Raw genomic sequence first — 25,422 nt, forward strand, 5'->3', positions numbered from 1 at the left:
GAGGATTTTACAGACACGCAAGGGCGAAGATGGCCTGAAGTCTAAGACTTCACGCCTGGGTGTCCCTCTGAGTTCTGATGTAGCATCATGTGTCAAATATTCACGGCATCCATCTGCCCACTCCACTACGAAGATAAATGGCACTGCCAGCATTTCCAAAAAGCTTAGCTCCTCACAATGTCTCCACTCACATCCAGTACTGCATTCCATCTTGTAGCTTTTGCATAGGAATTCCTTAGAATGTGGTCTCTGGATGCAAGTCCCAGATACATAAATATTTTCTGCTCTATTGTGCATGTGATTTGTATTAATATTCATAACAAAATTTATTTTACAGTGATATGTTTTGAAGGAATTCCTTACATTTTCTTGTCACTTATAATTTAGTATATATATATTCCTCCCAGTAACACTTTGAGTCACCTAGTTACTTGCCCAAAGTCACAGATATGGTAGTTCTAGGACTAGAACCCAGTTCTTCTAACCACAAATCTGCCACTTATTTCACTCAAGTGGTTCTTAGTCTTTAAAAAAAATAATAATAAATAACAAAATAAAACTGGAAACCTATCAAGTGAATATTGAATGTAACTCAAATGTACAAACCAAATTGATTCAGACCAGCTATGGTCAAACAGAAACCCAAACCTGGCCTTCTTTGGTCCCAAGGTGCCTCTGCAGGACCCAGTACCCCACATCCTGCTGCCTTTTTTTCCATTTTCAGAGCATACAGATGTACAAATCCAAAGTATACCAGGTGTTTCAGACAGAAATGGAATGATTGTGCTGCTTCAGAGGGTAATGGCGTTAACCTTGTTCTGGAATCACGTAGGAGTCATCCTGTGGACTGCAGTCCCCACACAGTACTTTGATGTATTGATACAGTGAAACTTTACCTTATGCTCAGGCCACAGCGCCTGCTAGTGGAAAGAAACTAACAGCTGAGGCAGCACACTGGGAAATAGTTTTGTGCAGCTGAAAGCCCGCTGTACTGAGAGCCTGAAGGCCTGAATTCAGGTCTCACTTGCTGTTGGCTTTTGCTGTAGGATCTTAATCTAGGCGCTGCCTCTGCCTGAGCCTTTGCTTTTTCATCTGTAAATGAGGTTGCACTGGATGGTTTCCAAGTTTTCACACGCTCTTACATTTTAGGACTTTTAAAATCCTCTAACAATGTGTTATGGGCATTTCAGCACTAAGTAGAAAATCCAAAACCCAAGTAAGACTAATTGGCTTCCCTGGGACGTGTCAGGTGAGACTATCACCCATCTCTGGGTCCAGCACCATGCAAGCAGGTAACGTGGTCCAGCTCAAAGATCAGTAGCCTTGGGGTCAGATGAACTGAGCTTGAATTCCAACTCTATTATCTACCTTTCAAGTCATGCAGGTGAGTTATTCCTAGGCTAACTCAGTTGTTAAAAGAGGATAATTGTCTTATCTGGCTTTTAGTTTTTGTAAAGTTCAAATGAGAACATGGAAATGATGAAGTTTTATGTGAATTTGCAGGGTTACTCTCATTCTTCATATATCAGAAAGCTAAAAGAAGTAGTGTTAATTATAGCTTTCATGTTGCTCTTTTTGGTAGCGTCGGGTAAGAAAGCACATTTACTATTATAAGGCAATATATAAGTATAAGGAGTGCTTGTTAATATTATAATGAGAAGATTATGGCTATCGTTAGGCATTGAAATACAGTAGCTTCGGGAACACCCAGTGTTAGGTTTGCTCTTAAATAACCAAAATACATTCGGAGATTTCCCATCAATAAAACTAAAAGTAACATGGCAAACAAAGTTTTTTTCAGCTTTGAGTGGAGGCTGAGGGAAATGCACATTCCCATGAGGGATACCCTAGAGCACATTTTAATCATAAGTCAAAAATAAACGTTGCAGTAGCAGTTTTAACTGTACTAGTAAACACTGATTTTTTTTTCCGTTAACAGATCAATCATGAAATAAATTTTAAATATAGAAGAATAGATTAAAAATTAAGAGTTGGGATATGAAAATGCCCATGTGTAAAAATTAAAGTGAAAAGAAATCTTGCTTTAGCCAAAACAGATACTAATATTCCTGTTAGGAATGTTGTAAGGTTTATGCAAGCTTACATCTGCCAGGCCAGATGTTTTTAAGAATTTTGGAATTCTAAAGTCAAAAGCCAGGTTAAAGGACTAGTTAAGTGGGCTTTAAGGCCAGACCGACTGGTCCCCAATTCCAGCTTCAGTAGTTAACTCTGTGGCCTTGGGCAAGCTACCTAATCTCTCTAGGCTGCCATTTCTTATACTATAATGAACATAATGAGAGGACTACGTCATCAGGTTGTTGGAAGAATTACTTGAGATAATATATTTAAATACTTAAAACAGTGCTTGGCACATAATAAGTGCTGAATAAATCTTGATTATCATCACTCTGGGGTCCACAGATTTTTTCAAGATTGGGATTGAATTTCGAGCACTGAATTCTATTAATACCATACTGGTAAATATAAATCTTACGTAACTGCCTCATAGATGCAGCTTCCTCTTACCCGCTCATGGACCACCATCTCTGGTCCTAGTCATAATGAGCTCTTCGTTTTGAAGTTTTCCTCTACCTCCTTAGTTGGAGGGGGAAATAAGCAGGGACTGTACTAGGCACTTTGTAGCTGTTCCCATCATTGAACTTGGTGACCAGATAGTCAAGGCAGTCATCGTCATGACTTTTTTTATTATTATTATTGAAGTATAGTCGATTTACAGTGTTGTCTTAATTTCTGCTGTACAGCAAAGTGATTCAGTTATACATATATATATATATGTATATACATTTTTTATACTTTTTTCCATTATGGTTTATCATAGGATACTGAATACAGTTCTCTGTGCTGTACAGTAGGACCTTGTTGTTTATCCATTCCTTTTTACAGAGGCTGAGAAAAGGTTACCCCTGTGCACAGGACTTAGCACAGAATAGAGACTCAGTAAGTGCATTAGTGGAGGGGTTGAAAGAATAACTGGATAGATGACTCAACTACTTGTTTTGAAAACAAGGGACTTCAGGATCAGAGAATTTAGGAAACTTGTCCAGGTTCCCATAGCTAGTGAGTCACACGGGCAAGACTCGCAATTCTGTCTGATTGCCTTTATACCATGGAATATGTAATTTTGTTCAAAGGGCACCATGTATTGTATCCCAAACTGCAAAGCAGTACTGTTTTTTGTTTTGCTTTTGTTGTTGCCTGGTTTTTGGCTATGTTTTTAATGCTCTTCCTGAGACTGGAAGTTGTTGTCAGGAAGTAATTTTCCTGACCACTGTGCCTGTTATATTAGTTTAGTGAAGGTTAGGACCAGGGTACATGGTGACCAACTTGCTCCTTCTGCAGTTTCCTAGGATGGAGCTCCTTAGGGCCAGGCCTTTTGGTCCCAAACATCAGTGCTTTCTAAGAACACTCTAGGATGAACTCCGCTTTGTGGAACATATGAACGCGTGGTTCCCTTTAGAACAGTGGTCCCCAACCCCACTGCGCATTAGCATCGTGATTGTAGGGCCCGCCCCGCAGACCAAATAATCAGAATCTCTGCAAGCAGAGTGTGGCCATCAGTATTATTTTAAAAGCGTTCCTAGTGGGAAGCCAGAGTTTGAGATTCAACAAAGGGTAAGGGTTAGGGTTCAACCAAAGGTCTCTGAAGGACCCTTAGCTATACTGATTTCACCACATGTAGCTGATTCTGACACTTCACTAAGCTCACCTGAGGCTTGGGGTGTTGGAGAAGTGATGCTTTACTGGCTCCTCTTTCCCTGGGAGTGGGAACACACCCCACTCCTCAGCAATGCCGAAAACATCACAGTTATGATTGAATAATGAAGTGTATTCCTAGAAAACCACAAGCTGATTGAGAAGATGGGCTTTAGAAGTCTGACCTGGTTCCCATCCCAGCCTCACCTCATTTCTACCTTTGAGACCTTGGCCAAGAGACTTAACCCCTGGTTTCTTATCTATCAAATAAGAATAGATAAATGTTGATGGGACTAAACCAGAGAATGCTTGTAGAGAGCTTAAGGCAGTGTCTGACCCAATGGAAAAAATACAGTAATTTTCTTTTATGTTTTTGTTATGCTCCTTCACAATGCAGTGTATTTAAATCAGTGAAACATGCTTGCTTATGCAGTCCTATGTGGGACTTCCCCTCCCAGTTTACCTCCTTACCTGAAGGTCCAACCTAAGCAAATATGTGTCTATAGATGAATCACCTCATGGTTAGACTTTGTAATGACTTCCTTTTACCAGGTCACTCGTTTCTCACTCCATTTCATCTGGTTTGTTGCCCAGGCCTCTGTCCACTCATTCCCGAACCATTCTCTCTGACAATTTTTGAGAGTCTGTTTGTTTTGTTTTGTTTTCTTGTTACTTAGCTTAATTTCTTATTTTGTACTAAAATGCTTCTTATTTTGTCTCCTTCTGAAAGCTCTACATGTCTGCCGTTGGTTCTAGTGCTATTGTAGTCATTGCTCCTTTTCCTGTTGTCTGCCTGTGCACATGTGTGCCTGAGAGAGAGAGAGACAGAATAGAGAAGAGAAAGAGAGGAGAACAGCTATCTGCCCTCTGCTTCTCATGCCCATCCATGTGCCTGTTGAATCTGCAAGCCGTCTCTGCAAGGGCCATCTAAGCAATAACAGTGAAGTAGTATAATACAATTATATACACACAAGCAGTGACAAAATTAGATGTGTCCTGCAGTCCAGCTTTTAATATATGTTAAGGATTCCAAGATTCACAGAGCTAAATAGCACTAACCATAGGAGACCGGATACTGGTACAGTATTTAAAGGCAGAGTCCAAGAAAATATATAAAACTTGATTTGATGTACAATGTATACTATGTGGTATCATGATCTTAAATGGCTATCGGTTGACATTCTCTGTGTGTTCTGTATTGTCTAAGGCCACATAGCAGTGCCATATGATAAATTTATTTACAGCACAAAAGAAGCCTGTTCTATAGGAATACTTGTAATTAATATATGTGAACTGCTTTCTCTGGCTTAATGCTGTCAAAGTATTTTATGGTAAAACTCAGCTGATTCTCTTCGTGTATGTTATCAATGTATGGAAAGCCACTGAAAACTCTTCAAACTAAGACATAAAGAGACAGCATTAGGGAAATTACTCTTGTTGGTGAAAAGCAAGATATATTATGATGCCACAGAAATTTCTTTTTTTCAGCCAACTCATGGTTAACAGTCTGTCCCCTAACTGTTTTGCGTGCAGATGAGGTCTGTCTGGACGATTCTTGTCAGCTGTTATTCTGACAAGCAGTGCAGAAATAGGCACCCCTTGGAACAGTGGCTTAACTTTCAATCACCTGGAGAGCTTTTAAAAATTCCAATCCTAAGACATCCCACCTCAGACCAATGAAATCAGAATCTCTGGAGCTGGGACCCAGAGATCAGTATTTTTTTTTTTTTTTAATTCCCCAAATGATTCCAACATACAGGCAAGGTTGAGAATCACTGTCCTAGGACTTATGCAGCTTAAAAAACAGGTTATCTATTATGCCATGCATTAATACTACAGGGTTTCATAAAGTAAAAGCTTTGGTGATTAGAAAATGCCATCATCCTAGATTTCAGTGAATGTCATATGGACCTGTCACATAAAGAGTACAAACTTGTTCTATGATCTTTTTGTACTTTCAGTGGAAGATAATTTCTGAATCAACTTAATGGAGCCTGTGCTTTAGGAAGATAACTCCAGTGGACACATGTAGGGTAAATTGGAGCAAGCTTTGTTTCTAGGAATAATTTGCTATCAGTTCACTACTCTGATGTAACTTTATTGATACAACTTTTGGAGCAGGACTTTGTTCAGAATATATTTGAAAAGGTGCTTAGTGAGAAAGCTGATAGATCATACAATTGGCATATAGAGTTTCAAGTCATTATAATATTTAAAGATAGACTATTAATTTTGCTTATGCCAAAAATTTCTGTTACAAGGCAAGTGGCAAGGAGGAGATGGAGACATATGTGACCTGGCTTTATGTCTGCATAAATGTACTAGTTTGCTTTTGATGTTGAATGATGCACAAGTTTGAGAGTATGTCACCCCCCCATCACCATGCCACCGACTCTCAAAATGACTGGACATTTTTGGTCTCACCTCAGAAACAAGCAGTATCTGCAGAAGAGGGTCTATGGCCTATCGTATTAATGGTGTACTGGTCACAAGAACTTCATTTTTAAATGAAATTTTATTTTCATATTATAAAGAAAATAAATTCACGTTACAGAAAGAGAAAGCTGGCACCAGTGAATATGAAAACCCATGTCCCACCACTCCACCTGTCTTGCTTAACTTGTAGATTTGACTGTAATGTCGCCCTTCACCCATGCCATTCCTAAAATGGCTTGTTCAAAAACTATCTAAACTTCTAGACTTAGCTCAAGTAGTAAGACCACCATAAAGCCTGTCCATTTGTAAGAGGGAGTAAGTCAGAGCTAGTGGAACAATCAGGAAGTCATTGCAATGACCCATTAAAGATAATAAGCCCAATGTGGGCAGCAGACCTGTGATGGAAGAGAAGCATTTCAGAGACTTTGCAGAGGTTGTAATAGTTGTGGGAGTGGGGAAGAAGGAGGGGGAGGGGTGAGAAGAATCCCTGACTGGCTCCACAATCGATACAATGCGTTATCGATATATAACAAACGATAATACATGGACAAGACTTTTTTGGTTCTGGCATCTCAATTCACTGACAAAGTTACCCCCAGTCTGTCTAACTCTCTGCCCTTGGATTTTTCTTTTTTTTTTTTTTTTGCGGTACGGGGGCCTCTCACCGCTGTGGCCTCTCCCGTTGCGGAGCACAGGCTCCGGATGCACAGGCTCAGCGGCCATGACTCACGGGCCCAGCCGCTCCGCGGCATGTAGGATCTTCCCGGACCAGGGCACGAACTCATGTCCCCTGCATCGGCAGGCGGACTCTCAACCACTGCGCCACCAGGGAAGCCCTGTCCTTGGATTTTTTAAGTTATGTGCTAAGCTTTGCCAGTGAGCTCCTCATACCATCCCTGGGTCTGAACTTGACCCTGAGCTTTCCACTGGCCCCTAATCAACAATGTTTCCTTCATACTCTGATGCCTCCAAGTCTGGTACCATTCCCCTGGTTTTTCTCGTTTAAAAGCGCTCAGATATTTGTCTCCAAGATGGGCAGCAAGATTGCAGGATGCTTTTAATGATGTGTAGCATGAGCCCCTCTAGGGGCAAGGACGTATTATGCTCTAGTGACTTTCTTTCCATTGTGAATGCCTCCCTAAAAGGTATAGTTTGTACATTTTTGTTAATGTGAAAAGGTAACATTCGGGCATCTTTTCTGTCATGCTGTAGACAGAAAGTGTAGAGAGAGCTATTTTTAATTTTTGTTCTTTGCTCTTTTCTGTGCTTGTGATTTTAAAGGTGCCAGACTGACTGCCCTCGAGCCTGGTGTCCCCGATTTCTCCCAAGAATAGGAAAAATACGGGAGGCAGCAAGCTGGTCATGTCTGGGTCCAGCATATTAGCCTGACCCACTCTGGAAGAATATTCTCCAAAATATAAAGGAAAAGATTGTTCCTTGTGAACACAGTCCATCTGCTTTCATAGCTGAGAGGACAAAACCTTGTTGTCCCACCACCAAGCCACTGCAGAGTGTCTGGATCCAGGAAACCCAGCCACTCATCCACTATGTGGAAAAACTAGAATGTTTTTTTCTCTGCCATCTCCACCTGTCAAAGTTCCATCCTTTAAGGTTGGACTTAAATGCCTCTTTCTCCACAAAACCTTTCCTGAGCCGTCTCAAGTGTGATGTTCCTCCCGCATCTCCAGAGCACTTTCTCAGATGACACCACATTTTGTCATGTGATTGTAGGATGTTATATAGTCTCATAATTGATGTGAAAGGCACTGACGTCGCCTAATTCATTTCTGGGTATCATACAGATTACAGTACTGGGCAAAGAGTAGATACCTGGGGAATGCCTGTTGAATACAATGAGAATTCCAAAGCTTAGCTTTTCATCCTGCCCTTTAGGGCTCTGCTCCAACCTTTCCCTTTAATCAGTGATTGAAATTTTCTCCTAGATACTCATGGGTAGCTCTCAAACTCTCCATAAACCATGTAGACTCAGCCTCCTGGATTCCAGATATTACACATTGGGCAGCCATGGTCTGGAATCATAATTGCTACCTCTACCTGTCTCATCGACCACCATGACCAATAGTCAATCACATTTGGCCAGAACAAATTTTTTCGAAAGTGTGGTCCACAGATCGCTGGTAGTCCCTGATGGAGTATCAAGGAGTCCAGTTTGGTGTCTAGAAAAGGAAAGAGTAATAAATAATTATTTTGTTGACTTGCATTTAATGAATCTGAATTGTAAAACTACAATATTCACAGGAATCCAATATGCTCTTAATGAATCATCACATCTTAAAGATTGCATATGTACCACCAAACCTATGTTGATCGGTGTTGTTTATCCAATGTTCAGTAACATTGCCATTAAGCTCACAGTATTTTCATGTCATTAGTATGTTTTTTTCTACTGCTGCGAAACCTACAATTTTTTTATCATTACTATATTACCCTATTTCTTCAGTTCGCCAAAATAGATCAGTGATTTGAATATGATTCTTTGAAAGTAGAAAAAATAGTAATAAAGATAATCCCATAAATACCACTTTAGATTAATATTACAAATGTAAACATTAGTGAAGACAATTCAGTATAAATATTGGAAATGAATCTATATACACTGGGATGAATGTGATTATTTTGCACAAGCAGTTGAAAAAGAAAATTTGGAATGCTGTGATGATGATGATGTAATTTTTTAAATTATATTTTATGGATCGGTGATCCATTCGCCTATACTTTATGACTTGGTGATCCATTCGCCTGTAATTCCCAATATGTTCTTTGTAGTGAAATGTTGTCAGATAGTGACATGAAGCTCTCAGACTTTTAGCATCCTTTTCAAACATAGTATAGTGAACTTTCTAGTAAATCAATGTGTTTTTTTCTGAATAATCACAAAATAGTGCCATATGAAAATCCTAATTTTGATACTAAAGGCAATGAGAGTCTAAAATTTTAAAGCACGTTTCTAAGGTTGTACATCTTTTACTAAAAAACAGACACAAGTTCACTCTTGGATAGAAGTTTGTAACTCAAGCCACAAAGTTTATTACAAACATTTATTTTATAAAAGTTTATCAAATGTCAAGAATATGATGTCAAGACTTAATAAAAATATCAACTATGGTGGAAGTGGCTCAGTTTCCAAAAGTTTGACTCTTTCTTCAGCGCTTGATATTTCTCTTTCTTTAGGGGGGAAATGTTCTATAGTTTGGGCTATATTTTAAAGATGCATTCAAATTCTGCAACAAAATGTACAGAAATACTTTCCAGGGCCAGTGCAAGAGAGGATTAGAAACACATTTGCCTCTTTTCTCCCAAGTTGAAACATTTAAACCTCCTCCCTTCTAGGTGTGAAATAGTCGTCAATCCAATGTGATGGAGGGCTGAAGGCAGCCTTTAGTGCGAAATCTCTCCATAGTGTCAACTCTGTGTTCAATCCTGATACACAGAACTAGGCAGAAGCAAGACAGCAGAATGGTTAGGACCATCGACACTGAAGCTAGACTGCTTGGGCTAGAAGGTAGTCAACCACTTATGTAACCCAGTTTCTTCACCTGTAAAATAGGGATACTAATAGTACTTGTCACATAGGTTGTTGTGAATATGAAATGAGTTAATATACGTAAAGCACATAGACAATGCCTGACCCACAGGAAGCACTAGTTTTGCTAAAGCTTATCTGTAACAGCCTGCCGATTCCTGCTGACGTTCCCAGTGACTTGTAATTACTTGTTAGAACTTTTTACCTTCGTAGAAATAAAGAATAAGAAGGGAAACTGAATGCGGCTCTGACCTCTGCCTCAAGATTCCCATGGTGAAGCCAGCTATGGATACAGACTGCAGCCAGCACAATGCCTCTCAATGACATAAATTTTTTTTTTTGTAAATTACATGTTAATGTTATTATTCAAATTTTAATGCAGTTTTTTTTTAACCTAAACACAGTGTCCATATGTGGTCAGAAGCCCCACAAATCAATTTAATCATGCTGAAAATTTGCAGAACACTGGGCTGGACAGGGACAACCTAGGCCATGAGGGACTCAAAATCCTACAGTCTGTGGAACTGTTGCATGACTAAGGGATATTCAAACTATAAACAGACTTGGAGGCAATGCTGATCTGTAATATCTTAAAGGGTGTCAAGTGGAAGTGATGAGACTTATTTCTTGAGGCCCTAAAGGACAGAACTGGGACTATTGGGTAACAGAATGAGGAGGCATTCCGGCTCAATACGAGAACACTTTCTAGCCGTCAGCGCTATCTGGAAATAAAAGGGACTACTTTTTTATCTGCCTGTCACTGAGGGCTGGATGCAGAGGTTTTGCAAGCCAGGCTTTTGTGGAAGGAGTTGAAGTTTGAGTTTGGACCCAGTTCCCTCACAGTCTAGCTGGACACATAGTCTGTCCAAGGAGAAAGACTCTTCTAGATTATGCCTTCCACTCCTACCATCCTGACTCATGTTCCTCTTAATTTGTGTGTGAGATTAGAGGCAGAGCACTGGCCTCAACATCAGGAGACCTGAGTTCTACTCAGTCGCTCTCCGTGGGACCTTGGCTGTGAGGGTCAACTTCTCAACTGATTCGTAAAATCCCCGTCATGCTGGCCTCATGGGGGCTGTAGCGGTCATCCTGCCTCATGATGGTGATGGCGGCGGTGGTGATCCCACCTGCTGTTGACATTACAGATGTGCTGTCCCCACCACGCATTGTCTTCTTCAGAAGGACTGAAGGTGTTCTGAACAGTCAACCCCTTTTTTCTTTCAGGCCGCTGTGCTCGCTGTGGGGAAAATGTAGTAGGGGAAGGTACAGGATGCACTGCCATGGATCAGGTCTTCCACGTGGATTGTTTTACCTGCATCGTCTGTAACAACAAGCTCCGAGGGCAGCCCTTCTATGCGGTGGAGAAGAAAGCCTACTGTGAGCCCTGCTACATCGTAAGTTCAGATTTGGTCCTCAGGTACTTTACAAAGATGACTTTGTTGGCAAAATGCCAGTCAGTCTAGCTCAAACATAGCCATCAGATCTTTGCTTCTCATCAGATTTCAAAATATGCCTGTGTGTAAATTGGTATATCTTAATTTTTATCCATATGCCCCCTGTTCATATGAGGTCAAAGGGTGCATTAGATGGGGCTACCATTCAATTAGTGGCCTGCCAGAAAGATCATCTCCCTGTGGCTTACAAGCATATATGTACAAGCTAACACGTTGCCCCTTAAAGCATCAGAAGGTTTCCCAAGTAGCAGAGTCCCACCACTTCTTATTAGATCTCGCTCCGTATTTGATGTCATATTTGTAGAGAAACGTTGCACGGCCTTGGGACTTATGAGTGGTCTTTCAAACTCCTGGGTCCTTTGAATCACCTTTTTTCTACCCAGAATTTCTCTTACCTGTCATACTCAGCAGGTTTTCATGATGCAGTTAGAGAAACTATTATAGAGTACCTTAAAGGGAAATAAATAGTCATGCTGACTGAGCTAATAATTGTCTCCTTTTTTTAAATACACAACTATATTTTAATAACATAGCTGGGTGACTAAAAAATACTCATAGTCACATTATCTTAGCTGTTTGTCAGGCTACTGAAATCTACACGTTAAGCTATCTTCTGATAGAGCAGTTTGGTAAAAGAACATAAATTTTTTTAATCTAAAGTAAATTTCCTTTCTATCCTTCTACACGATTTTATCTCTCTGTTGAACACTTGTTAGTGGAAAAAGTAGTGCTTTTTTGCAAACCCACACAAGAGGCATGATTTGGCCCTCAGCACCCCTGGCATTCCAACGTAAGAGAAACCTTGGGTGCGAGGTATTGGAAGTTATACACATAGCTTTGCAGAGCCCCGAGGTTCAGGTTTATTGCAGAAGTTTCTGGCCTCACTGGGATTTTCCCATAACCTGAAAGCTCAAACTCATTGCAGCCCTGGAATCTGTAGCATTGATCTGAAATTTCTTCAAGATTAAGATCTTGCAGGATTAAATATTGTTTTGCATCTCTTAAGTTCAATTTTATTTCATTTTCCTCCCCAAGGGCAACTTGGCCACATATAACATCATTACAGTACCACACAATGTTGGAGCTGGAAAAAAAAAGGTTAAGATCATTTGTCTAACTCCTCTCTTTAGAAGTGAGAATACAGGGACTTCCCTGGTGGCATAGTGGTTAAGAATCCGCCTGCCAATGCAGGAGACACGGGTTCGAGGCCTGGTCCAGGAAGATCCCACATGCCGCGGAGCAACTAAGCCCGTGCGCCACAACTACTGAGCCTGCTCTCTAGAGCACGCGAGCCACAACTGCTGAGCCAATGTGCCACAACTGCTGAAGCCCGCATGCCTGGAGCCTGTGCTCCTCAACAAAAAAAGCCACCACAATGAGAAGCCCGCACACTGCAACGAAGAGTAGCCCCCACTCGCTGCAACTAGAGAAAGCCTGCATGCAGCAACAAAGACCCAATGCAGGCAAAAATGAATCAATAAATTTATAAAAAAAAAAAAGTGAGAATACACAGAGAGGAAGAAAATGACTTATTTTATTAGTGTCAAAGCCAGGATTAAATTCAGTTGGTCACGCTAGTCTCGTATTTGGTGCAGACACCGCGAAGCTTTAGTTCATCCAGAACGTAAACACACCACAAGGCTTTAGTTTATCCAGAACATAAACACAAACACAGTGATATCCCGTTGCTTTGGAAGGGACAATTACATATCAGGAAAAGTCTAGTGAACAAAAGTATGCCTCTTTAGGAAGTAAAAATGTTTCAAATATCACTCTTAGAAATCTTTGTTGAATGAGAAAATTACAAAATTCCCTGCCTTTGTAAACAGATTGTGTGGCTTGTCGTTCACACTGATCTAGGACCACAGTGAATCTATTTATTACAGTGAGCTCAGCAGAGCCTCGAGAAGCAACTATGACTGTTCGTCCATACACTAAGTGACCACAGAATACACTGGTTTTTGTAATTCTTGTGTCTATTTTTCATCCTTTTTTTTTCCCATTTATTTTATATTATTTTTTTTACATCTTTATTGGGGTATAATTGCTTTATAATGGTGTGTTAGTTTCTGCTTTATAACAAAGTGAATCACTTATACATATACATATATCCCCATATCTCTTCCCTCTTGCGTCTCCCTCCCTCCCACCCTACCTATCCCACCCCTCTAGGCGGTCACAAAGCACCGAGCTGATCTCCCTGTGCTCTGCGGCTGCTTCCCACTAGCTATCTACCTTACGTTTGGTAGTGTATATATGTCCATGCCTCTCTCGCTTTGTCACAGCTCACCCTTCCCCCTCCCCATATCCTCAAGTTCATTCTCTAGTTGGTCTGTGTCTTTATTCCTGTCTTACCCCTAGGTTCTTCATGACTTTTTTTTTTCTTAAATTCCATATATATGTGTTAGCATACGGTATTTGTCTTTCTCTTTCTGACTGACTTCACTCTGTATGGCAGACTCTACCTCATTACAAATAGCTCAATTTTGTTTCTTTTTATGGCTCAGTAATATTCCATTGTATATATTTGCCACATCTTCTTTATCCATTCATCCAATGATGGACAGACACTTAGGTTGTATCCATCTCCGGGCTATTGTAAATAGAGCGGCAATGAACATTTTGGTACATCACTCTTTTTGAATTATAGTTTTTTCAGGGTATATGTCCAGTAGTGGGATTGCTGGGTCATATGGTAGTTCTATTTGTAGTTTTTTAAGGAACCTCCATACTGTTCTCCATAGTGGCTGTACCAATTCACATTCCCACCAGCAGTGCAAGAGGGTTCCCTTTTCTCCACACCCTCTCCAGCATTTATTGTTTCTAGATTTTTTGATGATGGCCATTCTGACTGGTGTGAGATGATACCTCATTGTAGTTTTGATTTGCATTTCTCTAATGATTAATGACGTTGAGCATTCTTTCATGTGTTTGTTGGCAGTCTGTATATCTTCTTTGGAGAAATGTCTATTTAGGTCTTCTGCCCATTTTTGGATTGGGTTGTTTGTTTTTTTGTGTGATTGAGCTGCATGAGCTGCTTGTATATTTTGGAGATTAATCCTTTGTCAGTTGCTCCATTTGCAATGGGATAAAAATATTTTCTCCCATTCTGAGAGTTGTCTTTTGGTCTTGTTTATGGTTTCCTTTGCTGTGCAAAAGCTTTGAAGTTTCATTAGGTCCCATTTGTTTATTTTTGTTTTTCTTTTAATTTCTCTAGGAGGTGGGTCATAAAGGATCTTGCTGTGATTTATATCATAGAGTGTTCTGCCTATGTTTTCCTCTAAGAGTTTGATAGTTTCTGGACTTACATTTAGGTCTTTAATCCATTTTGAGCTTATTTTTGTGTATGGTGTTAGGGAGTGATCTAAGCTCATACTTTTACATGTACCTGTCCAGTTTTCCCAGCACCACTTATGGAAGAGGCTGTCCTTTCTCCACTGTACATTCCTGCCTCTTTTATCAAAGATACGGTGACCATATGTGCGTGGGTTTATCTCTGGGCTTTCTATCCTGTTCCATTAATCTATCTTTCTGTTTTTGTGCCAGTACCATACTGTCCTCATTACTGTAGCTTTGTAGTATAGTCTGAAGTCAGGGAGCCTGATTCCTCCAGCTCCGTTTTTCGTTCTCAAGATTGCTTTGGCTATTCGGGGTCTTTTGCGTTTCCATACAAATTGTGAAATTTTTTGTTCTAGTTCTGTGAAAAATGACAGTGGTAGTTTGATAGGGATTGCATTGAATCTGTAGATTGCTTTGGGTAGTAGAGTCATTTTCACAATGTTGATTCTTCCAATCCGAGAACATGGTATATCTCTCCATCTGTTTGTATCTTCCTTAATTTCTTTCATCAGTGTCTTATAATTTTCTGCATACAGGTCTTTTGTCTCCTTAGGTAGGTTTATTCCTAGATGTTTTATTCTTTTTGTTGCAATGGTAAATGGGAGTGTTTTCTTGATTTCACTTTCCGTTATTTCATCATTAGTGTATAGGAATGCCAGAGATTTCTGTGCATTAATTTTGTATCCTGCTACTTTACCAAATTCATTGATTAGCTCTAGTAGTTTTCCGGTAGCATCTTTAGGATTCTCTGTGTATAGTATCATGTCATCTGCAAACAGTGACAGCTTTACTTCTTCTTTTCCAATTTGGATTCCTTTTATTTCTTTTTCTTCTCTGATTCCTGTGGGTAAAACTTCCAAAATTATGTTGAATAATAGTGGTGTGAGTAGGCAACCTTGTCTTGTTCCTGATCTTAGTGGAAATGGTTTCAGTTTTTCACCATTGAGGACGATGTTAGCTGTGGATTTGTCATATATGGCCTTTATTATGATGAGGAAAGTTCCCTCTATGCCTACTTTCTGCAGGGTTTTTATCATAAATGGGTGTTGAATTTTTTCAAAAGCTTTCTCTGCATATATTGAGAATGATCATGTGGTTTTTCTCCTTCTGTTTGTTAATATGGTGTATCACATTCATTGATTTCCACATTCATTGGATTCCTGGGATAAACCCCACTTGATCATGGTGTATGATCCTTTTACTGTGTTGTTGGATTCTGTTTGCTAGTATTTTGTTGAGGATTTTTGCATCTATGTTCATCAGTGATATTGGCCTGTAGTTTTTTTTTCTTTGTGACATCTTTGTCAGGTTTTGGTATCAGGGTGATGGTGGCCTCATAGAATGAGTTTGGGAGTGTTCCTCCCTCTGCTATATTTTGGAAGAGTTTGAGAAGGATAGGTGTTAGCTCTTCTCTAAATATTGGATGGAATTCCTCTGTGAAGCCATCTGGTCCTGGGTTTTTGTGTGTTGGAAGATTTTTAATCACAGTTTCAATTTCAGTGCTTGTGATTGGACTGTTCATATTTTCTATTCCTTCCTGGTTCAGTCTCAGAAGGTTGTGCATTTCTAAGAATTTATCCCTTTTTTTCCAGGTTGTCCATTTTATTGGACAATAAAATTGTCCTTGTAGTAATCTCTCATGATCCTTTGTATTTGTAATCTCTCAAGTAAGCCTTGTAGTAATCTCTCATGATCCTTTGTATTTCTGCAATGTCAGTTGTTACTTCTCCTTTTTCATTTCTAATTCTATTGATTTGAGTCTTCTCCCTTTTTTTCTTGATGAGTCTGGCTAATGGTTTCTCAATTTTGTTTATCTTCTCAAAGAACCAGCTTTTAGTTTTATTGATCTTTGCTGTTGTTTCCTTCATTTCTTTTTGATTTACTTCTGATTTGATCTTTATGTTTTCTTTCCTTCTGCTAACTTTGGGGTTACGTTATTCTTCTTTCTCTAATTGCTCTAGGTGTAAGGTTAGGTTGTTTATTTGAGATGTTTCTTATTTCTTAAGGTAGGATTCTATTGGTATAAACTTCCCTTTAGAACTGCTTTTGCTGCATCCCATAGGTTTTGGGTCGTCATGTTTTCATTGTCATTTGTTTCTAGGTATTTTTTGATTTCCTCTTTGATTTCTTCAGTGATCTCTTGGTTATTAAGTAGTGTATTGTTTAGCCTCCATGTGTTTGTATTTTTTACAGATTTTTTCCTGTAATTGATATCTAGTCTTATAGCGTTGTGGTCGGAAAATATACTTGATACGATTTCAGTTTTCTTAAATTTACCAAAGCTTGAATTGTGACCCAAGATATGATCTATCCTGGAGAATGTTCCATGAGCACTTGAGGAGAATGTGTATTCTGTTGTTTTTGGATGGAATGTCCTATAAATATCAATTACATCCATCTTGTTTAATGTATCATTTAAAGCTTGTGTTTCCTTATTTATTTTCGTTTTGGATGATCTGTCCATTGGTGAAAGTGAGGTGTTAAAGTCCCCTACTATGATTGTGTTACTGTCGATTTCCCCTTTTATGGCTCTTAGCATTTGCCTTATGTATTGAGGTGCTCCTATGTTGGGTACATAAATATTTATGTTATATCTTCTTGGATCGATCCCTTGATCATTATGTAGTGTACTTCTTTGTGTCTTGTAATAGTCTTTATTTTAAAGTCTGTGTTGTCTGATATGAGAATTGCTACTCCAGCTTTCTTTTGACTTCCATTTGCATGGAATATCTTTTTCCATCCCCTCACTTTCAGTCTGTATGTGTCCCTAGGTCTGAAATGGGTCTCTTGTAGACAGCATATATACAGGTCTTGTTTTGGTGTCCATTCAGCCAGTCTGTTTCTTTTGGTTGGAACATTTAATCCCTTTACATTTAAGGTAATTATTGATATATATGTTCCTATTCCCATTTTCTTAATTGTTTTGGGTTTGTTATTGTAGGTCTTTTCCTTCTCTTGTGTTTCCTCCCTAGAGAAGTTCCTTTAGCATTTGTTGTAAAGCTGGTTTGGTGGTGCTGAATTCTCTTAGCTTTTGCTTTTCTGTAAAGGTTTTAATTTCTCCATCAAATCTGAATGAGATCCTTGCTGGGTAGAGTAGTCTTGGTTGTAGGTTTTTCTCCTTCATCACTTTAAATATGTCCTGTCACTCCCTCTGGCTTGCAGAGTTTCTGCTGACAGATCAGCTGTTATGGGGATTCCCTTGTGTGTTATTTGTTGTTTTTCCCTTGTGTGTTATTTGTGTGTTTTTGTTGTTTTTCCCTTGCTGCTTTTAATATTTTTTCTTTGTATTTAATTTTTGATAGTTTGACTAATAGGTGTCTTGGCATGTTTCTCCTTGGATTTATACTGTATGGGAGTCTCTGTGCTTCCTGGACTTGATTAACTATTTCCTTTCCCGTATTAGGGAAGTTTTCAACTATAATCTCTTCAAATATTTTCTTAGTCCCCTTCTTTTTCTCTTCTTCTTCTGGGACCCCTATCATTTGAATGTTGGTGCATTTAATATTGTCCCAGAGGTCTCTGAGACTGTTCTCAGTTCTTTTCATTCTTTTTTCTTTATTCTGCTCTGCAGTAGTTATTTCCACTATTTTATCTTCCAGGTCACTTATCCGTTCTTCTGCCTCAGTTATTCTGCTATTGATCCCTTCTAGAGAATTTTTAATTTCATTTATTGTGTTGTTTATCATTGTTTGTTTGCTCTTTAGTTCTTCTAGGTCCTTGTTAAATGTTTCTTGTATTTTCTCTATTCTATTTCCATGATTTTGGATCATCTTTACTCTCATTACTCTGAATTCTTTTTCAGGTAGACTGCCTATTTCCTCTTCATTTGTTAGGTCTGGTGGGTTTTTATCTTGCTCTTTCATCTGCTGTGTGTTTTTATGTCTTCTCATTTTGCTTATCTTACTGTGTTTGGGGTCTCCTTTTTGCAGGCTGCAGGTTCATAGTTCCCATTGTTTTTGGTGTCTGTCCCCAGTGGCTAAGGTTGGTTCAGTGGGTTGTGTAGGCTTCCTGGTGGAGGGGACTAGTGCCTGTGTTCTGGTGGATGAGGCTGGATCTTGTCTTTCTGGTGGGCAGGTCCACATCTGGTGGTGTGTTTTGGGGTGTCTGTGGACTTATTATGATTTTAGCCAGCCTCTTTGCTAATGGGTTGGGTTGTTTTCCTGTCTTGCTAGTTGTCTGGCATAGGGTGTCCAGCACTGTAGCTTGCTGGTCGTTGAGTGAAGCTGGGTACTGTTGTTGAGATGGAGATCTCTGGGAGATTTTTTCCGTTTGATATTACGTGGAGCTGGGAGGTCTCTTGCGGACCAGTGTCCTGAAGTTGGCTCTCCCACCTCAGGGGTACAGCCCTGATGCCTGGCTGGAGCACCAAGAGCCTTTCATCCACATGGCTCAGAATAAAAGGGAGTAAAAGTAGAAAGAAAGAATTAGTAGAAGAATGAATGAAAGAAAGAAAGAAAGAAGAGAGAGAGAGGGAGGGAGGGAGGAAGGAAGAAAAGAAAGAAAGAAGATAAAATAAGATAAAGTAAAATGAAATTATTAAAATAAAAATAATTATTAAGAAAAATTTTTTTAAGTAGAAAAAAACAAAAAATGGACGGACAGAACCCTAGGGCAAATGGTAAAAGCAAAGCTATACAGACAAAATCACACACAGAAGCATACACATACACCCTCACAAAAAGAGAAAAAGGAAAAAATATATATATATCTTTGCTCCCAAAATCCACCTCCTCAATTTGGGATGATTCGTTGTCTATTCAGGTGTTCCACAGATGCAGGGTACATGAAGTTGATTGTGGAGATTTAATCCGTGGTTCCTGAGGCTGCTGGGATAGATTTCCCTTTCTCTTCTTTGTTAGCGCAGCTCCCGGGTTCACCTTTGGATTTGGACCCACCTCTGTGTGTAGGTTGCCTGAGGGCGTCTGTTCTTCGCTCAGACAGGACTGGGTTAAAGGAGCCACTGATCTGGGGGCTCCAGCTCACTCAGGCTGCGGGGAGGGAGGGGTACAGATGCGGGGCGAGCCTGCAGCGGCAGAGGCGGCAGGCATGACGTTGCAGCAGCCTGAGGCGTGCTGCATCACTGAATACTTTGACTCCTTGGGAAAGTTCCTTGATCTTCCTAAGCCTCAGTTTCCTCATATATATAATGGTGATGATGCTGGATTCTCCCCAGACTTGCAGATATGAAATGAGGCAGTCCTTGTAAAGCATACTTGTCTGGCTCAGGGAAGGCTAGTGGAATTAATGTTATTCTGAGATTAATTTTCATAAGATTTCTGGCCTGTTTAGCGTTTCTGAAAACCTTACATGTGTAGTGAGATGCATCAGGCTTGGGAAATCTCAGACTTAACCCCTGTCTCATTTTTAAAAGCTTTGCTTGCTCTCCTGAGGGTATAGTAAAACTTAAGAAAGTCTAAGCTGGCTAATTATGAGCTTGTACACTCGTGGGCTGAGGTTTCCATCTCCATTCCAGGCGGAGAAGCTCAGTGATTCTTTAGGATGTGTTTCCTTAGGCCTTGGTTGCCTGTTACTATACTATGCTCGTGACAAGGCGCACTATCTGAGTGATATTTAATCACATCCTTGGAAGAAGTGGGTGAATTCAAATAATGGAAATTCTTACCATCCTTTTTGACTTCACTCCCTCTGAAGAAACTTTAATCAAGATTTTTCTTTAATGAGATCTATCCGTGGTGACTCTAAATGCAATTTAATTCTTATCAGAATTCAGTTAAGCTTTACTGAAAGACCTTTCCTTGTTCGATATTGATTTCAGAGTTCAGCACAGCCCTCAAGCCCTCAGATGGATGTTTTAGCATTTTAAGTTCTTCTGAACTTTCATGAGTCCAATAAGCTGCCACACGGAAAATGTAGAGTTCTCTTTTGGGGGAGGTTTGGGAAGCTGAGATAATAAAATGAAATAAGTTTGTTTTGAAAATAGAGTTTGTTTAAGGAGGACCCTAGGGCTGTATGTATCTATCTCTCTTGGAACCAAAGCCCTTAGGATAGAGCAATGTCATTCATTCAAATTGCCTTTTGTTCCATTAGTGGAAACAAGATGTCTGAAAGACATCCTGTACAAAACAGAGAAAACTAAGCCCTGGGCTCAGTCTGTGCCTTTTTTTTTTTTGGTTGATGGAATCAGAATATTGAAGATAGTGGTTTATTTAGTTAGTTATTTCTGTGTAAGGACCACCCTGTTTGATGCTCTGAGTTCAGGAAGGAGACCAGTCTAATATAAATTTAATTTATTCTTTCCTATGTTGGTTACTGATCAACTTAAGATCATATTTAAATTAAACATTTACATAATTTGGAGAGAGACTATACCAGTTATGGCTTTATCTTTGATTTAATGATTATTCATATTTTCCTATGATATCTTGAATCCTTAATGCTTACATGTATATAGCTGTAATAAAACAAATTTGGATTTAGTAAAGCATTGTAATTCTCTTTAATCATTTTGTACATGCTTTCCTTTGTATTTTCTATTGATTGACTTAATGTAAATATGTATATAGCTTTCCATTGTTAATAATTTCCATTTTAGCTTTTTATCTGTTTAGTTTTACATTATGTTTACACACCACATTTTAATACCATTGGCCACTAGGAAGATATTGGGTATTTTCCAAACTTTTAGTATTGTGCATAATGTGCCTATAAATGAGTACAAATTTTTATGTTATTTTATTTTGAATTATGCTCTTAACATAAATCCTTTGATTTATGTTACCAAGCTTACTTTATGACAATTTGGAGAACTTTTACTGGATTTACTTAAAAAGATTTTTCCAATTTTCAGAACCATGAGCAATAATGAGACCAAATGTTAAACTATACCATATCCACTACCGAAGAGGTTCGTTTACGTTTCTTTTGAACCGATTTTTAATAGATGCATTATGTAATTGTTTTTAATTTGAGTTTTTATGATTAGCAAAATCAATGAGAAGCTTTTCTAATTTGATGATAGATCTATTAAAAGCTTAGTTTTGATTATTCTTATGGATTTGGATAAATGAACAAATTAAAATTAAGAGCACTAAGCTTCCTTGGGAAGGAAAGTGATGTAAATAGAATACATTGGTTCTAGTCTTTGCTCTCCTGGTGTGATGTTAGATAAGTCATTTAATTTCTGAGTACCAGTATCCTCATTTATTAAAGGGAGATATTAACTTCTTCCTTGTCTTCAAAGGGAAGGAATGAACAAGTATCATACTTTGTACATCATGAAGAAATTGTTCACTAATATAAGGGCTTAATCTGATTGATAACATTATTCTCATTGCTTTTTCCCTTAGCTTAATCTGATAGAATTTAGAAATCCTCTATGTCTGGGGTAATTTCATAGCTGCAGTTGCTATGGAAATACTGAAATAAATAGATGTCATAGAAAGAATATGAGGACATATATGAGAAGAAAAGGTTCATGTTTTGCTTAAGAAGATTTTTGTGTTGGTATAGGCAGCAACCATGCCTCCCACTTACGTGTCCTTCTGCCCTTAATGAGACAGGTTTACTCATAAGTACAGATTTACAAAAGAATTGCTGTGTTCTCAGCATTGCCAAAGAGTCTGGGCCTAGAGACACGCTGCATCAGAGATTCTCAGAAAGTCTGTTTATGAAATGGCAGCCAAGGATCTTCCCCTAAACCAGGGCTCTTACTCAGAGTGGGTGAAATCCAACTCCTGACTCTCCAGCAGTGGAAGTTGGTACAGACATTTTTATTATAGTTGCAATCCAAGCGATTAAAAGACCTCAGGAAATAGGAGGCCAACTCCACAGGAGACTAAACACTTGAAGTTTCCTGAATTTGACGCACTCGTGGCCAACACACTAACAGCCATTTGCTCCCTCTGTCACTAAATGGCTACAGTCAAAACATTCTAACTTTTCAGGCTACACTAGGAGGTAGGTTTGTACCTCTGCAGTTATGGCCAGTGCTTTATGTGGGTATTAGTAAAGGACTTGGAGTTTGGACTAAACTTGAAAAATTCACATGAACTTCCCTCCTCCTCTTTTCTTAATTGCCCACCTCTGCTCTCTCATTTCCAAGGAGTGTCTCTCTCTCTCTCTCTCTCTCTCTCTCCCTCTCTCTCTCTCACACACACACACACACACACACACACACACACACACACACTTTCTAATTAATGTTACATCATCATCCCACAAGCACTCACCCAGGAAAGAGAAAAGTGCTTCAAGCAAGAACAGAATTTGTCAAGTATGCTCTTGAGAGATTTAACCATGCTAACTACTATGAATAATTATCTCTTCCGTTTGTACAGCCCCTTACATTTTACAGTGCTCCTGAGTCTGTATTACTGCACCTTACCATACCTATTAGAATCTTGTGAAACAGACAAGGGGAAGATTATTAGTCCCATTTACAGTGGCTTTGATATTTTCAAAGTAAAAGACAAAAATGAAGACTAGGGAACAGATTTAACTTGCATTTTATGGCTGGATCCATACTGCCACCCTGAAACTAGTGTTCAGCTTCCTAAAAATGTGCAGATACTGACAGCCGCCTAGGATTGTAGCCTTCGATTCCCATGATTTTCATCGATGAACACATGAGTCGTGCCTTCCCGTATTACAGAACCTGAAAGGCTGAACTTCTACCAACGTAAAACCATAGCCCTGTCTTTTCTTGAGCATTTACTTTTTGCTGTCTTTGAAATGCCTCAGTTTTTAAGACAAAAGCCTCTTTTTATAGTTAAAAATAAAATAGGAATAACTAACGTTTTTTGTGGTGCTTTAACTTTTACAAAGCACTTTTCTTTTATCTCATGTCACTCTCTCGTGATCTTAGAAAATAGGTACAGTTATTATTGCCTTCATTTCCAGTAGTAAGAAACTGAGTTTTAGAAAAAATCAGCTTGCTCAGTTTCACAGAGCATGAGTGTCGGATCCAGGACTTGACCCTGGCTTTTGATTCTCAAGTCCAGCTCTTTCCACATATCCAGCAAATCACTGAAAATCTCATTTGTTATTACTAGATTTCTTTTTTCCTATTAATTTTTTCTCTATTACCATATTGAGCTCAGAATATATTTTCTTATGGTAGTATAGTAACTCTTTAAAAAAAAAATGAAAACTCAGTTTTTAATTATTACATGCTTATTAGAGAAAAATTAGAAAATATTTTAAAAGGTATGTAGCTCTCCCGTCTAAATATTATAACAGTTTACTCTTTACCACATATTCCTTTTCTATTTCGGTGTACCTCTGTATGGATATATGCTTATAAATATAATCACACATCTGTATAAATGTTTACACACATACACAAACACAATGAGGTCATGGTATTCATATGAATTAATAACTTGCTTTTATTACTTAATAGTATATCAAACTTTGCCTTCTACAGAAATAGTTTCTTTTAAATATTACATGGACACTCAAAAAGAATGTGTATTATGTACATGCCGTTTCTGAAAAAGTGACTCAAAGAAATATTCCAGCAGACAAATAAATTAATCAAAAAGTGGGGTGGGGGCTTCCCTGGTGGCGCAGTGGTTGAGAGTCCGCCTGCCGATGCAGGGGACACGGGTTCGTGCCCCGGTTTGGGAAGATCCCACATGCCGCAGAGCGGCTAGGCCCATGAGCCATGGCCGCTGAGCCTGCGCATCCGGAGCCTGTGCTCCGCAACGGGAGAGGCCACAGCAGTGAGAGGCCCGCGTACCGCAAGAAAAAAAAAGTGTGTGGGAAATCCAGAGCAAATAAATTGGTGATAAGCCATGAACCAATAAAACTAATAGGTAAAAATAAGGAGATATGGGGATATATGTATACATATAGCTGATTCACTTTGTTATACAGCAGAAACTAACACAACATTGTAAAGCAATTATACTCCAATAAAGATGTTAAATAAAGAGATAGGAAAAGATGTAATGGCAAATTCAGACCAAAAGAAAATAATATTAATTACCTACTAACTATAATATTAAAAGCAGACAGGAATTCCCTGGTGGCCAGTGATTAAAACTCCATGCTTCCACTTCAGGGGGCCTGGGTTCGAACCCTGGTGGGGGAACTAAGATCCCACAAGCCATGCAGCACAGCCAAATAAAAAAAAGAGGGAGAGAGAAAAATATAGCAGACAAAATACAATTTAGGACAAAACTATCAAGCCAGAGAAAATTATTTTATTGATAAATGTCACAGTTTCCAAAGAATAGCTCTGAGTCTCTTTATTAAATAGCATTATGTTGAAATATATGATATAAAAATATTGATGAAATATGAAATGAAAATTGTAAAACCATAGTCTTTATAAAACTGTAACACATTTCTTGCAGTCTCTGACAAACCAATTATAGAAGTTGAATAATATGATTAATATGATTAATATAATCTCTTTGGTCCATACAACCAAAGAGATTATATCTTTACAAATCTTTGTGGAAGATTTAGAAAAGCATCGTAAGACAGTCTGAAAGGAAAATGTAGACAGTTCCTACTTTGGCAGGCAGAGTTGTACATATGTTATAGTAAGACAAGAAATCTATAAAAGGATAAACAAACACACTCTTGGGTTAAAAAATTCTTAGAAAGTAGTGATAATGATAACACCGTATGACAGGAGGATGAGATGCAGCCAAACTTGAATTCCAAGTAAAGTTAGAATCATTAATTGCAACAAGAGTGCAAATATATGAACCTAAAAAGCTAGAAAAGGACAACAAAATCAACCCACAGGGAGAAGGGATTAGTTTAAAATAAAGGCAGTTATCGATACATGGAAAAATACTGAATTTTCAGGTCCAGGAGGTGATTCTTTGAAAAGCACAATAAAATAAACATCCAGTGAAGATAATGAAGAAAAAAAGGGAGAAACAAAATTTACAGAAAATTAGGAATGAAAAAAGAAGTTTTAGCATAGGTATAGAAGACATATAAAAATGATTGCACTTA

The 25,422-nt window shown here is 38.8% G+C and overlaps 1 protein-coding gene across 6 annotated transcripts in view; it reads left to right on the forward strand.

Moving 5' to 3' along the window:
* The window catches only part of LPP (LIM domain containing preferred translocation partner in lipoma), a 700,420-nt gene that overhangs the window by 568,362 nt on the left and 106,636 nt on the right, over window positions 1-25,422 (forward strand). For 5 of the 6 annotated variants that reach the window (XM_019946127.3, XM_073804014.1, XM_033855621.2 and 2 more), the window contains one exon: window positions 10,919-11,088. In XM_019946127.3, coding sequence (XP_019801686.1) covers window positions 10,919-11,088 — 170 coding nt within the window. Of the gene's footprint in view, window positions 1-10,918; window positions 11,089-25,422 lie in introns of those variants that run through there. The other variant, XR_012331429.1, reaches the window with a different exon arrangement.

Source organism: Tursiops truncatus, chromosome 4 (assembly GCF_011762595.2).
Source record: "Tursiops truncatus isolate mTurTru1 chromosome 4, mTurTru1.mat.Y, whole genome shotgun sequence".
NCBI lineage: Eukaryota > Metazoa > Chordata > Mammalia > Artiodactyla > Delphinidae > Tursiops > Tursiops truncatus.